Source organism: Rhinolophus sinicus, linkage group LG14 (genome assembly GCF_036562045.2).
Source record: "Rhinolophus sinicus isolate RSC01 linkage group LG14, ASM3656204v1, whole genome shotgun sequence".
Lineage (NCBI taxonomy): Eukaryota > Metazoa > Chordata > Mammalia > Chiroptera > Rhinolophidae > Rhinolophus > Rhinolophus sinicus.
Genome location: NC_133763.1, coordinates 49,032,722 through 49,046,371, shown reverse-complemented (window position 1 = coordinate 49,046,371; position 13,650 = coordinate 49,032,722). Strand labels below are relative to the sequence as shown.

At 40.8% G+C, this 13,650-nt stretch overlaps 1 protein-coding gene across 1 annotated transcript; it reads right to left on the bottom strand.

Annotated features, from left to right (window-relative positions):
• Positions 1 to 1,198: 1,198 nt before the first annotated feature.
• Positions 1,199 to 12,409, bottom strand: ADAM30 (ADAM metallopeptidase domain 30). Its single transcript, XM_019714212.2, has 2 exons — positions 10,184 to 12,409; positions 1,199 to 1,222 (listed from the first exon to the last, which is right to left on the bottom strand). Exons 1-2 carry the CDS (start codon positions 12,407 to 12,409, stop codon positions 1,199 to 1,201), a joined length of 2,250 nt encoding a protein of 749 aa, XP_019569771.2.
• Positions 12,410 to 13,650: the final 1,241 nt, after the last annotated feature.

Here is a 13,650-nt window from a genome sequence, read left to right as displayed (position 1 = left end):
GTTCTGGGGCCTCTTGGGAGGGGCTCCAGTATAGGAGCAGTTCAACCACGGCCTGTGACCAGCTGAGGGCTACCTGGTAGGAGCTACAAAGTGATCCATGGTTGTTCACTGCCTGTGATAAACCTGGAGGTGCATGGGAGAGGCCATGCTACAAACCGAGGATGTCTGCCACCAGTACCATCCCTGGGGTAGCTCAGCACAAAGGACACCCTGAGGCCTGCTGCCACCTGCCAGCTCCCTTAAGGGTCAACCACTGGTAACGCCTCATGTGGTATGTGTGTTGGCGGAGGCAGGATCTCAGGGAGTCACTGGAGTGGGAAGAGTTGTGTTCACCAGATTAATGTAGATTCTGGTTTGGTGCCAGTGCTGAGCGTGGAGTTACTCAGCAAAAACCTCTGAGTACACTGAGGCCAATCATCACTCACCTGGGGTCTGTCAGACTCTGATAGTTTTCCAAGAAAGAGTGCAGTGCAGGTGGGGCTGGCTGCTCGCCAAGAAAGTGCCCCTACCATGTTTGAGGACTTGGGTAGGGCGGGGTCCTCAAGCTGATTGAAGCTGACCGATCCAATCAGATTCAGATTTGGCTGTGGTGGGGGAGGGCTCACACAGGAAAGATGGCGCCAGCTTACCAGTTTACTGACTGGCTTACCGGCAGCATGGGGGTAGGATTCTACACAGGGAAAATGGAGACTGCTTTCCAGCTCTCTCCCTGCAACCACACACCTCAGTCTGCCCCCCCATATGTCTCTGACGCCCCTCCGGCAGAGCTCAGGGTGAGTACCCGCGAACGTGTGAGTCTGTGCATCAGCCGTTTAAGAGGACGGTTGGGTTTCCCGCAGCCTTCTGTCCCATACAGATGGTTGGAATCCCCACTGTTTTACATAGCCAGAAGTGGGGGCCCCTCTTGCCAGCACCAGTACTGGAGACTGGGGAGGCCTGTGTGGGGGGCTGGGTTTTCTCATTCCTCCAGGGGAAAAACTTCATGGCCGAGATACCCCTCCTGAATCCTAACTGCCGCAAAGAGTTTTGGGGCCTGTTCTGCGTCTCCACCCCTTCTACCTGTCTCAACGTGGCTTCTTCTTTATATCCTCAGTTATAAAACTGTTCAGCTAAACTTCAGGTGGTTCTCCAGGTTGATTGTTCTATAATTTAGTAGTAATTTTAATGTGTTCCAGAAGAAAGCAGGCACAGTGTTTATCTATTCCGCCATCTTGGATCGTTCCTGCAGGAGGAGATAGTCTTAAAAGAAGAATAAAACAGCCATACACTGAAAGAAAATATTTGCAAAACACATATCTATTGAGGGACTATGTCAGGAATGTAGAAAGAACTCTTAAAACTCAACAATAGAAAACAACTCGGTTAAAAATGGGGAAAAGCTTTTTTTTTTATTTCAGGTGTACAAAACTACATAATGATTAGACATTTACACCCCTCACAAAGTGATACCTCCCGGGTCTACTACCCCTCTGACATTGTACATAGCTATTAATATTACAGTATCACTGACTATATTCCCTATGCTGCATATATATATATATATGACATTCAATATTATTTTATGTCAGTTTCAGGTGTACAGCTCAGTGGTTAGGCATTTATATAATCCATGAAGTCGTCCCCTAATAAGTCCAGTACCCATCTGACACCCTACACAGTCTTTAAAATATTATTAATTATATTCCCCAAACTATTTCACATCCCTATGACTCTTTTGTAACTACAATTTGTACTTTCTAATCCCTTCACCTTCTCTCCCATCCCTCAACCCCCTTCCCATTTGGCAACCATCATTTTCTCTGTATGAGTTTATTTCTGTTTTGTTTGCTTGTTTATTCTGTTCTTTAGATTCCACATATAATTGAGATCATATGGTATTTGTCTTTCTCAGTCTGATTTACCTTACTTAACATAATATCCTCTAGGTCCATTCACCTTGTTGCAAATGACAGGATTTCATTCTTTATTATGGCAGAGTAATACTCCATTGTATAAACGTACCACCTGTTCTTTATCCAATCATCTATTGATGGGCACTTAGGTTCCTTCCATATATTGGTTATTGTAAATAATGCTGTAATAAACATAGGGGTGCATATATCTTTTCGAATTAGTGTTTTGGATTTTTTCAGATAAAAACCCAGAAATGACATTGCTGGGTCATAAGGTAGTTCTATTTTTGACTATTAGAGGAATCTCCATATGGTTTTCCATAGTGGCTGCACCAATTTGCAATCCCACCAACAGTGCATGAGGGTTCCCTTTTCTCCACATTCTTTCCAGCACTTGTTGTTTGTTGATTTATTGATAATGGCCATTCTGATAGGTGTGAAGTGATATCTCATTATGGTTTTAATTTGCATTTCTGTGAGGATTAGTAATGTTGAGCATCTTTTCATATGTCTATTGGCAATCTGTATATGTCTATTCAGGTCCTATGATCATTTTGTAATTGTTAGGTATTTTTGGTGTTCAGTTGCATGTTCTTCATAAGTTTTGGATATTAACCCCTTATCAGATATATCATTGGTGAATATCTTCTCCCATTCAGTAGGTTGTCTTTCTGTTTTATTGATGGTTTTCTTTGCTGTGCAAAAACTTTTTATTTTGATGTAGTCCCATTTGTTTTTTTCTTTCGTTTCCCTTCCCTGAGGTGACATATCAGAAAAAAATATTATTAAGAGCAATGTCAGAGAGTTTTCTTCTAGGAGCTTTATGGTTTCAGGTCTTACATGTAAGTCTTTAATCCATTTTGAGTTTATTCTTGTATATGGTGTAAGAAAGTGGTCTAATTTCTTTTTTTTTTTTTTTTTTTTTTGCATGTATCTGTCCAGTTTTCCCAACACCATTTATTGACTAGACTATCTTTCCCTCAGTGTTTGGTCTTGCCTCCTTTGTCACAGATTAAATGACCATACAGACATGGGTTTATATCTGAGCTCTCTACTCTGTTCATTTGATCTGTGATCTGTGTGTCTGTTTTTATGCCAGTACCATGCTAATCTGATTACTATAGCCTTGTAGTATAGTTTGACATCAGGTAGTGTGATACCTCCATTTTTGTTCTTCTGTGTCAAGATTGCTGTGGCTCTTTGGGGTCTTTTGTGATTCCATATAAGTTTTAAGATTATTTGTTCTAGTTCTGTAAAAAATGCCATTGGTATTTTGATAAGGATATCATGGAATCTACAGATTGCTTTGGGTAGTATGGACGTTTTAATGATTGCCAACGCGGATTCAGAATTGGCCGTGTCAGGGAGGGCTTCACACAGGAAAGATGGTGCCCAGCTGCATGGCAGAAGGATTTCACACAGAAAAAAATGGTGACTGTCCCTCCAGTCCTTGCCTTGAGGCCACACAACTTAGTCTCTCCTTGTATGCCTCTGACACCTTCTGAGTGACCGTCCCTCTGCCAGAGCCCAGGGTGAGTGCCTGCAAGCACTTTAAGTGGTGTGGCTTCTTCTTTATTTTCTTAGCTATAGGACTGCTGTTCTGCTAGCCTTCAGGTGGTTCTCCAGGCTGATAGTTCTATAATTTATTTGTAATTTTAATGTGGTCATGGGAGAAGGAAAGCATTGACCTATTCCACCATCTTAATTGGAACCCTTCCCCTTCTACCTTTCTTATTTCTAGCTCTTTTTCCTCTTAGAACCTTATTTTTATCAACTATGCATGTATCCCTGAAAATGAAGTTCAATTTTGCCTGATTTTGACATTTATATTTATTTGTTTTGTTTTTCCTTGTTTGTCATACTCATCCATGCATGCTATTGCATAAAATTCTGGTTTATTATCTCAATTGGCACAGTCCCTGCAGTTATTGGAAAGTAGGATTGTTTCCAGTTTGACAAATATTACTACATCCATGTATCCTAATGTACATATGTACACATTTCTATATGGTATACACCTGGGAATGGAATTTTTGAATCATACAGCATATTTTCAACAATATGAGATAATGCTAAACAGATTTCTAAAGGGATTTTACTAATTTACATTGCCACTAAAGGCTAAGAGAGTTCTTATTAGTCTGTATCTTCACCAAAATTTCATATCATCAGCCTCTTGAATCATTGTTAACCTGATGGGCATAGGTTCAGATAGCAGCTTTAAATTGCAGTATACTCTTTAATAATGTGACTGAGAACCTTCCATATGTTTATTGGCTACCTGAATTTATCTTTTGTGATGTGCCTATAGAAATCTTTTACTCATTTTTCTATTAGAGTATATGTCTTTTTTCTCATTGATATGTCAGAACCATTTATAGTGCCCTTTGTCAGTTATAAGATTATTCAATTTTTGATCCAATAATAAGACAGAATCATACCACACCTAGGAGACAGAACTGTGTTCCATACAAAGAAAATCAGAGATGTGCTAAAAAAATGTATTAAAGCACATATTAAGCAGGCAGTTTTACAATCACAGGTTGACGGAGGACAGAAGAATGATACGAAATTCAGAAGCTGAAAGGGCATAAAATTTTCTGTATGGTGAAAGACACTATAAAAGTTGTGACAAATAAAAGATTGGCAGAATTGTCGCAATTATAAATAGCTACCACAAATCAATAAAAGCAAAAAAAACTATATGATACAATAATGGGCAGAGGATTTGAACAAGCAAATTGAAGAGTTATTTAACAGTATATCATGTATTTGAAAATGCTAAGAGAGTAGATCTTAAAAGTTCTCATCATAAGAAATAAATGGGACTATGTGTGGTTATGGATATTAACTAGAATTATTGTGGTGATCATTAGCAATTAGCAATATATACTTACACCAAATTCTTATGTTGTATACCTGAAACTAATATACAATGTTATATGTCAACAATACTGCAATGAAAAAAAGAATTTAAAAAGTTGATTGGCATCAAGCTACTATAATATACTCAACCTCATTAATAATTAGAGGATGTGACTTAAAATAATGAGCTGTCTTTCTTTTCTAATGTGAGTCTAGATTAAAGAGTTGGATATTAAATATCGCTGAGAAGGTGTAGAAATATGGGCCTTCTATAGCTCTGCTGTCTAATTTGGCAACTAGCGGGCACATGCGGCTATTTAAATTTGAAATAATTTAAATGAAGTTTAAATTCAGATGACTCAGATACAATAGCCACATTTCAAATGTTCCATAACCATAGGTGCCTTGTGGCTACAGTACTGGACTGTATTGACATGTTTCCCATTGCCAAAAGACTACAGACATCAGCAAGACAGCAGAATAGGAAGCTCTAGACACGCCTTCTCCCACAACAAACCCACCAAATATCGCTGTGAGAAATACAGAAACCAATTAGAGGGTTCGTGCAATGCAGGTGGGCATGAAGCCGAGCACGTGGAAGCCGCGTACAGAATGTGCAACACTCGCCACTCTCTTGTCAGAAGTCCTTTCTTCAGTTACACACACACACACACACACACACACACACACACACACACACACACACACACACTGCAGCATAATTGGGAGGAAACCCTGAATTCCCATCATCTCCTTGGAGAGAGAAAGAAGTAGAATGTGAGTCCAACTGGCATTCCGAGGGCTGTAGAAAAGGCTAGTGTCTGTCTTACCTGTATTCCAGTACTCAGGGACAGGGGTTCAGGTTGTAGGGTCTCCCAGAAGAAAGATAAAAACATTGCACCGCTGTGTGCAGCACCACAGACAGACACTAGGTGGAGCTCAAACACCAGAGCAAGTTCCTGAGTAGAAACTGACAGATCTCTTAAAGTAGATTTGATACACATAAACTCAGAAAGGACTTGAGAGGTGTCCAGAATCTGTAGCCTAGCTGTGTGGAGAAAGTCACCTTGTATGAAAGCAGACAACAGTCTCAGAAAGTTAGCTGATTTTTTTAGATGCCAAAATCCCAAACACAACAATAACAACAGGACATACAAAGAAAGAGGCAACCATGACATGTTTAAAGGAAGCAATTACATTTATAGACACCGAACCTAAAGTAATGGAGATATATGAATTGACAGACAAGGAATTCAAAATTATTATAAGGATGCTCAATGAATTCAAAGATACCAGGCAGAACAACAATTCAGCAAACTCAAAGACAGTACTTTCATAGTTAATGAAAGAGAGGAAGAAATATTAGGTTGGTGCAAAAGTAATTGCAGTTTAAAGGGTTAAAAATAATTGCAAAAACCGCAATTGCTTTTGCACCAACCCAGTAGAAAAGAATAAAGAAAAATGAAGAGAGCCTAAGTGACTTATAAGATGCCATCAAATGAGACAACATATGCTTTATGATAGTCTCAGAAGGTGAAGGAAAGACAAAGGGGCAGATAGGCCATTTGAAAAAAGAATGGTCAAAAGTTTTCCAAATCTGAGGAAGAAAATGGACATACAAATTCAAGAAGCTGAAAAAACTATAAGACCACTGAGACCAATTAAAGGGACCTATACTGAGACACAGCATAAATTGTCAAAAAACACAAATAAAGACAGAATTTTGACAGCACTGAGAAAAAAGTGACTGTTACATATAAAGGAAGTCCTACTAGATTGTCAGCAGAGTTCTTAGCAGAAACCTCGTAGGCTATAGAAGAGTGGGATGATACATTCACATTACTGAAAGGAAAAATACTGTCAACCAAAAATACCATATCTGGCCAAAGTATCCTTCAAAAAAAACTAAGGAGAAATTAAGACTTTCCCAGATAAGCAAAAGCTGAGGGCGTTTATTACCACTAGACCTATCCTACAAGAAATGCTGAAAGGAGTACTACAAGTTGAAATGAAATAGTAATAAACAGCAACACAAAACCATACAAAAAAAATATAATTCCCTGTTAAAGGTACATACTGAAAAACCTTTAGCTAGATTGCCTTTGAAAAAAAGAGAGAGGACTAAATGACTAAAATCAGAAGGTGAAAGAAAACTACAAAACATTGCTGACAGAAATTAAAGCATACAGAAATAAATGGAAAGACAGAGTGTGTCCATGTATTGGAAGACTTAATGTTATTAAGATGTGAATACTATTCAAGGTGATCTACAGATTCAGTGCAATCTATATCAAAATCTCAGTGACTTTTTTTCTTCAGAAATAGAAAAAGCCATTCTAAATTCACATGGAATCACAAGTAACCTTGAATAGTCAAAACACTCTGGAAAAAGAACAAAGTTGGAAGTCTTACATTTCCTGGTTTCAAAATTTACTACAAAACTACAGTAGTCAAAACAGTGTGGTACTGCCATAAAGATAGACTTATAGTCATATGGGTCAATGGAATAAATGGAGAACCCAGAAATAAATCCTTGCACACATGATCCAATTAATTTTGGCAAAGATGCCATGATCTGTCAATGGGGAAAACTCCAAGCTTTTCAACCAACAGCATTGGGAAAACTGAATATCCCCTTGCAAAAGAATGAAACTGAATGTTTACCTTACACCTTATTAAAAAGTTAGGTCTAATTGGACCAAACAACTAAACATAAGACCTAAAAAATGTAAAATTTAGATGAAATCATAGGGGGAAATCTTTATGTCATTTGATTTGGCAGTGATTTCTCAGATGTGACATCAAAAGCAAACACAACAAAATAAAATTAGTGTATAAAATCGATAAAATGGCTAAATTAGACTTTATGAAAATTAAAAACTTTCATACAACAAAGAACTTTACTGACAAAGTGAAAGGCAACCCACAAAAGGGAAAATATATTTGCAAAATCTCTGATGAGGGATTAATATCCAGAATATACAAAATTTCCCTTAATTCAGCAATAAAGAAACAAACAATCAAATTAAAAGATAGGCAAAGGACTAGAACAGACATTTCTCCATAGAAGATATACAGATGGCCCATAAGCACATGAAAAGATGCTCAACATTGCTTGTTATTAGGGAAAATGCAAATCAAAATCACAAGGAGATATCACTTCATACCCGTTAGGATGGCTATTACCAAAAACAAAAATAAAAATAAACAACCCCCCCACACACACACACACAAAAATAACAGATGTTGGGGAAGATGTAGAAAAATAAGAACCATTGTTTGTTGCTGCTGAGACTGTAAAATAATGCAGCTGCTATAGAAGAGAGTATGGCATTACCTCATAAAATTAAACACAGAATTACCATACGGTCCAGTCATTGTACTGGGTATATACACAAAGGAACTGAAAGCAGAGACTCAAATAGATATTTCATTGTATGTACAGATGATCCCCAACTTATGATGGTTTGACTTACAATATTTTAAACTTATGAAGCATATATGTTTACCATCGTAAGCCAAGGAGCATCTGTATTTACCACATTTTGATTACCCATTCATCCATCAATGGACATTTGTGTTGTTTCCACCTTTTAGCTTTTATGAGTACTGCTGCTATGAAAATGGGTGTACAGCATAAGTTTAAAATATTGTAAGTCAAAAATGCATTTACTACATCTGACCAACCAAACTTCATAGCTTAGCCTAGCCTACCTTAAATGTGCTCCCAACACTTACATTAGCCTCCAGTTGTGCAAAATAATCTAACATGAAGCCTGTTTCATAATGAAATATTGACTATCTCCTGTAATTTATTGATTACTAACAGTGGGAAACAGCATGGCTATCTGGGTATCACTTTTACACCGCTGTAAAGTAAAAAAAAAGAAAATCGTAAGTCAAACCATCATAAGTTGGGGATCATCTGTACATACAATGAAATATTATTCAGCCATAAAAAGCAAGGAAATTCTAACACATGCTACGACAGGGATGAACCTTGAAGACATTATGCTAAGTGAGATAAGGCAGACACAAAAGGACAACTACTCTACGATTCCACTTGTGCATGGTACATTGAGTAGTCACATTCATAAAGATGGAGAGTAGAATAGGGGTTTTGGGGGACCGCAGGGAACGGGAACCGGAAGTTGTTATTTAATGGGTGGAGAGGTTCAGGTTTGCAAGATAAAAAGAGTTCTAGAGATTGGTTGCACAATGAAGGTATCTAACACTATTAAACTGTACACTCAAAAATATCTGACCTGAAACTGTAAAACTTTTAGAAAAAAACGGGGAAAGATCCTTAATGTTGGAATGGAAATGATTTCCTAAATAAGACACCGAAAGCACAATAACAAAAAGCTAACACAAACAAATGGGGTGACATCATACTAAAAAGCTTCTGCACAGCAAAGGAAACAATCAATAAATTGAAAAGACAACTTACAGAATGGACGAAAATATTCTTGCAAACCATATATCAGATACAGGGCTAATCTCCAAAATACATAAAGAATTTATTCAGCTATAAAAACAGAAATCCTGCCATTTGCAGCACCGTGGAAGAAACTGGAGGGCATTGTGCTAAGTGAAAGAAACCAGACAGAGAAATACAAATTCTATGTGGTTTACTTATATGTAGAATGGGTGGGGGCACTAATTTCACAGAAACAAAGATTAGAAGGGTGGGGGGCTTGGGGGAATGGGAAAATGGGTAGATGTATGTCAAAGGCTACAAACTTTCAGTTATCAGTAATATAAGTGCTGAGATTCTAATGTTCAGCATGGTGTCGCTAGTTAATAATACCTGAAGTTAATAATATACCTAAATTGGCTGAGAGTTGCTCTCAAGCATTCTCACCCCTCCAAAAAAAATTTAACTATGTGAAGTGATAGATGGGCTAATTATCTTGATCTTGGTAGTCGTTCCACAATGTTTATGTATACTCAGGACTCTACTCTGAAGACCACTGTAATTCTATGCAACTCACAACATCCACGGCTTTAGTGTTCTGAAAAGCCACCAGGGCATTCTTTTTAGGATATCCAAAACTTGATCACAAACCAAGGGGCAAGGGAATACTAGGAAAAGTAAGTGCACTGATTTATTTCCTGAACAAGAATATCGTTTATTTGCTGATCAATCTTGAAGGAAAATTAAGTAAAAAAGGATGGAGAGCCATTTGGATAAACAATAAGCTTGTTCAACGTTTGACCTTTGGTTTTGGAGGGGCTGGGGATTTCTTGATTGCTTTTTTGGTTTTTATAACTTTTTGTTCCTTTGGTTGTTCATCTACAATAGGTTGTTTACCTACAATCGGTTGTTTACCTACAATCGGTTGTTCACCTACAATCGGTTGTTTACCTACAATAGGTTGTTCACCTACAATCGGTTGTTTACCTACAATCGGTTGTTTACCTACAATAGGTTGTTCATCTACTATCAGTTGTTTATCTACAATGTCAGTCAGTAGTGGTGTTTCTTTCTGTTTGGGTTTTAAGCAATTTCTTATCAATTGCCTGAAAATCACAATAATCACTGAAATGACTAACAAAAGAAGGCGTCCTAATATAAGTGGCACAACCTTCGCTGAGGGGGGCACCTCCGGTTTCTGCCATCCAGGCGGCCCACTGTCAATGCTTCCTCCATAACCTATCTCCTCACAGAATGGAGGCGCCCAGCCATACAGGCAGTGACAGTTTCTGTTATTGTTGCAGGTGCCTCTGTGGTTACACTTCTCAGGCTCACAGTCATACTTCAGGACTGAGGTACTGAAACAAGTTCTGTTCACACATATCCGGTCCTCACCACAGAAGGTGCCATCATTTACCATACCAATGTCAGGTATCCCCAAGGGTACCAAGGACTTATGATAGCCTGTGCCCCAGCAGATGAGATTTTCATCCCGCAGGTGAGTAGAAATAATAGTCGTATAATCTGGCATATCAGGGAGGGTCTTGATGTTTATACACTGTACCCTGCCACATAATGAATTCCGCTTTGTACACTTTTTATAGGAACTACTCCCCAAAATACCACAGTTCCCATGTTGGTCACCAATTAAATTAATGGCCTCATAGCACTGATGAGCAGCCTCCCGGGCATCAGATCCAAAAATGTGTTGGCACTGCATGTATGCGGAGCGGCACCCCTTGCTGAAACAAAGGGCTTCGTACTTGCATGGGGTTCCATCCTGCTTGTACGTGTCATTGGGGCAGAGACCTGACGTCCCATCGCAGTACTCTGCAAGGTCACACTCGTTTTCTTCCTTCCGACACAAATACCCAGAAGGCCGAAAGTGACAGTTATGACAGCAAAGTCCAGTGCTGCAGTTGACACCGTACCTGAATTTACAACCCGGTTCACAGCAGCGGTCTGCTTCGCAGTCCTGGACGGAACCACAGTCACACTGCTCATCGTCTTCCACAATTTTGTTTCCACATCTCTTCACCACATAACTATGTCCAGGGATGTCACTGAGACAGTCTGCCTGTCTACGCACGTGGTTCAAAAACTGGATATAACTACAATTACTGAACCCAGTTCGCCCGGTGCCCATAATGCAGCTGCGCCTTCCCTTACACCGGCAGTATTGTACGTCGTGGCTCATTCCCACGCTGTGGCCCAGGTTATGGGCCCCCCACGTGGCAGGTCCAAGGACACTTAAATCAGGAAAAACGCTTATAGAAGCAGCATATTCCTTAGTGCACACTCTTCCCCAGGACCACGCAAGCGCATCTATATAATGTCCTTTAACGTATAGTTGGATCCAATCTGCTGAAATCTGAGCACTTAGTATATTTTTTTGATATATCAAAAACTGGCCTAAAGCCTGCTGTAAGGTTGGAAAAGCGATATCGACTCTGTTTTGATCCGTCCATACTTCCAGGGTGCCTAGTTGTATTCTCATGTGGAGTTCCTGAAAGTAAGTGTCCATAATCGAAGTCAGAAGAATGGCGTCACTTGTAACTTCAGACAGATTGGAATTGGAAAACAAATATCTCTCATGATCAAAGATCAAGGCTAATTCCAAGTACCTCTGGTGTCTAATGATTCCGGTCAAGTCCGCCAGCCTGGCGGTAAGGTCACGGGGGGCCGCCCGCTGCTCTCCTTCCTTCCGAGTTAAGCCGCAGAGGTGCTGGTGAAATGCCTGCTCCTTCAGGGGGTAGACGACATGTTCAAAAGTGGACGAGGCCTTGAGGGGCTCGATTTGGTAACGTTGGGCACCGATTTTCAAGATGCCGCGGAGACCCCCCATGCACGTACTGACGGTAGCTTCCGACTCCCCAGTGCCCTCAACCACGCCCAGGTAGTTGCAGTCCCTGGGGATGTAAGGGTACTCCTCCAGGAGCTCCCCCTGCTCCGTGAAGGAGAAAACCTGCAGGTGGCGCGGCAGCAGAAACCTCTTGGGCCACAGCTGGAGGACGTGCTTCTTGCCTTTCACCTGCAGGAGGTAGGACACGCGCTTGCTCGCACCCTGCTCCCCTCCGCGGGCGCTCAGCTTCTTGGGGATGGTGATTTCATAGGCGTCAAAGTCCCACTCAGGCTGCAAACTGACATCCTCGCCAAGAGAGTCGACCAGGAGCACCGCCAGGACCAGCACGGGGAGGGGCCGGCCTGGGGCGAGGGAGGCCCTCGCTGACCTCATGGCACAGCCCTGTTCCCTAGTGAGCCAGGCCCTGCCCCTGGGGCCTTGCGAGTCAGACTTGCGGGCACGCAGCCGCCAGAGGCGCTGGAGCGCCCAGTGCGGGGCTGCGTGAGCGGGGCGTGCGGGAGTCCCAGCCTCCTCCGCCAGGTCAAGGCTGGGTCAGGCTCCTTCTGGGTGATTTTCCCAACAGGCTCACGTCTTGTCCAACGCATCTACTTCGGGGTTCTAGAACCGCGCCGTTGGGCGCACGTGGAAGAAACGAGGGAAAGAAAAGTGCGCGAGAAGCAAAGAGAAAGGGGCATTATTGGCAGGAGGGATGGAGAAGGGCCGGGAGCAGCCTGGGAAAAGGGGAAGGAATGGAGAAATAGGAGGAACAGAACAGAATGTGTTAAATAAGGCTCACTGCATCCTGTGCCGTTTGTCTGTTTCTTTAGGCGCCAGGGCGCCCCCAATGTGCGCCATGTGCGAAGGAGCCCAGAAACAGACAGGACCGGAACCCTGTGAACGAGGATTTAAGGCCTGGCTGAAAAAAGGAAGCCTGCAATGGCCCGGGAAGAAGCAGATATCTATGTAGGAAGAAAGCCAGGATCAGAGGTAGTCACGGAAGCATTTCATGGAAGACGTGATGGCCAACAGGCAAAATACTGACCAGAGTTGAAGAAACACTGAATTTAGCCAAAGGGAGGTCAGAGTCCCTTTAGAGAGAACTGATCGATGAGCCAGTGCTGACGACCGAAGGCAGATACCAGAAGGTTGTGACGTGACTGGGGCATTAGGAAGGGGAGGTGACAAAGCTAGACCACTTCTTCAAGCAATTGGATGACAAAGAGAGACAAGAGATAGATAGGAAAGTAGCTGGAGGCTGCTATGTGGTAGGAAGAGAGGTTGTCAGATGGAAGGGTCCTGGCCACCTCACGTGCTGATGGGAAAACGTAGATGATTCTTTCTCTATCTTTTCATCTGTCATTTAAAATATAGGAATTATGTCACATTTAAATAGTACACACTATTCAATAGTTTTGACACTGCTCTTTTTCAGGAAACAATATATTGTAAATAATTTTCTGGGTCATATTTATACAAATTTAGATCGTTACCCCTAATAGGTGCATAATACACTATAGCATTCACAGAATCATTTATTGAATCATTTTTGTTATGTATGGATGATATAGTTGCATTGTTCTAATTTTTACATTTCTTTGTAGTTTATATTATGGCAATAAACATAAATATATGTA

Excerpts from the sequence above, each read along its gene's own strand:
- ADAM30 (XM_019714212.2), bottom strand. The coding sequence starts at position 12,409 with ATGAGGTCAGCGAGGGCCTCCCTCGCCCCAGGCCGGCCCCTCCCCGTG. Across the intron at positions 1,223-10,183 it reads TAGTAGATGAACAACCTATT|GAACGATCCAAGATGGCGGA; the intron begins GTAGGTAAACAA and ends CTCCTCCTGCAG.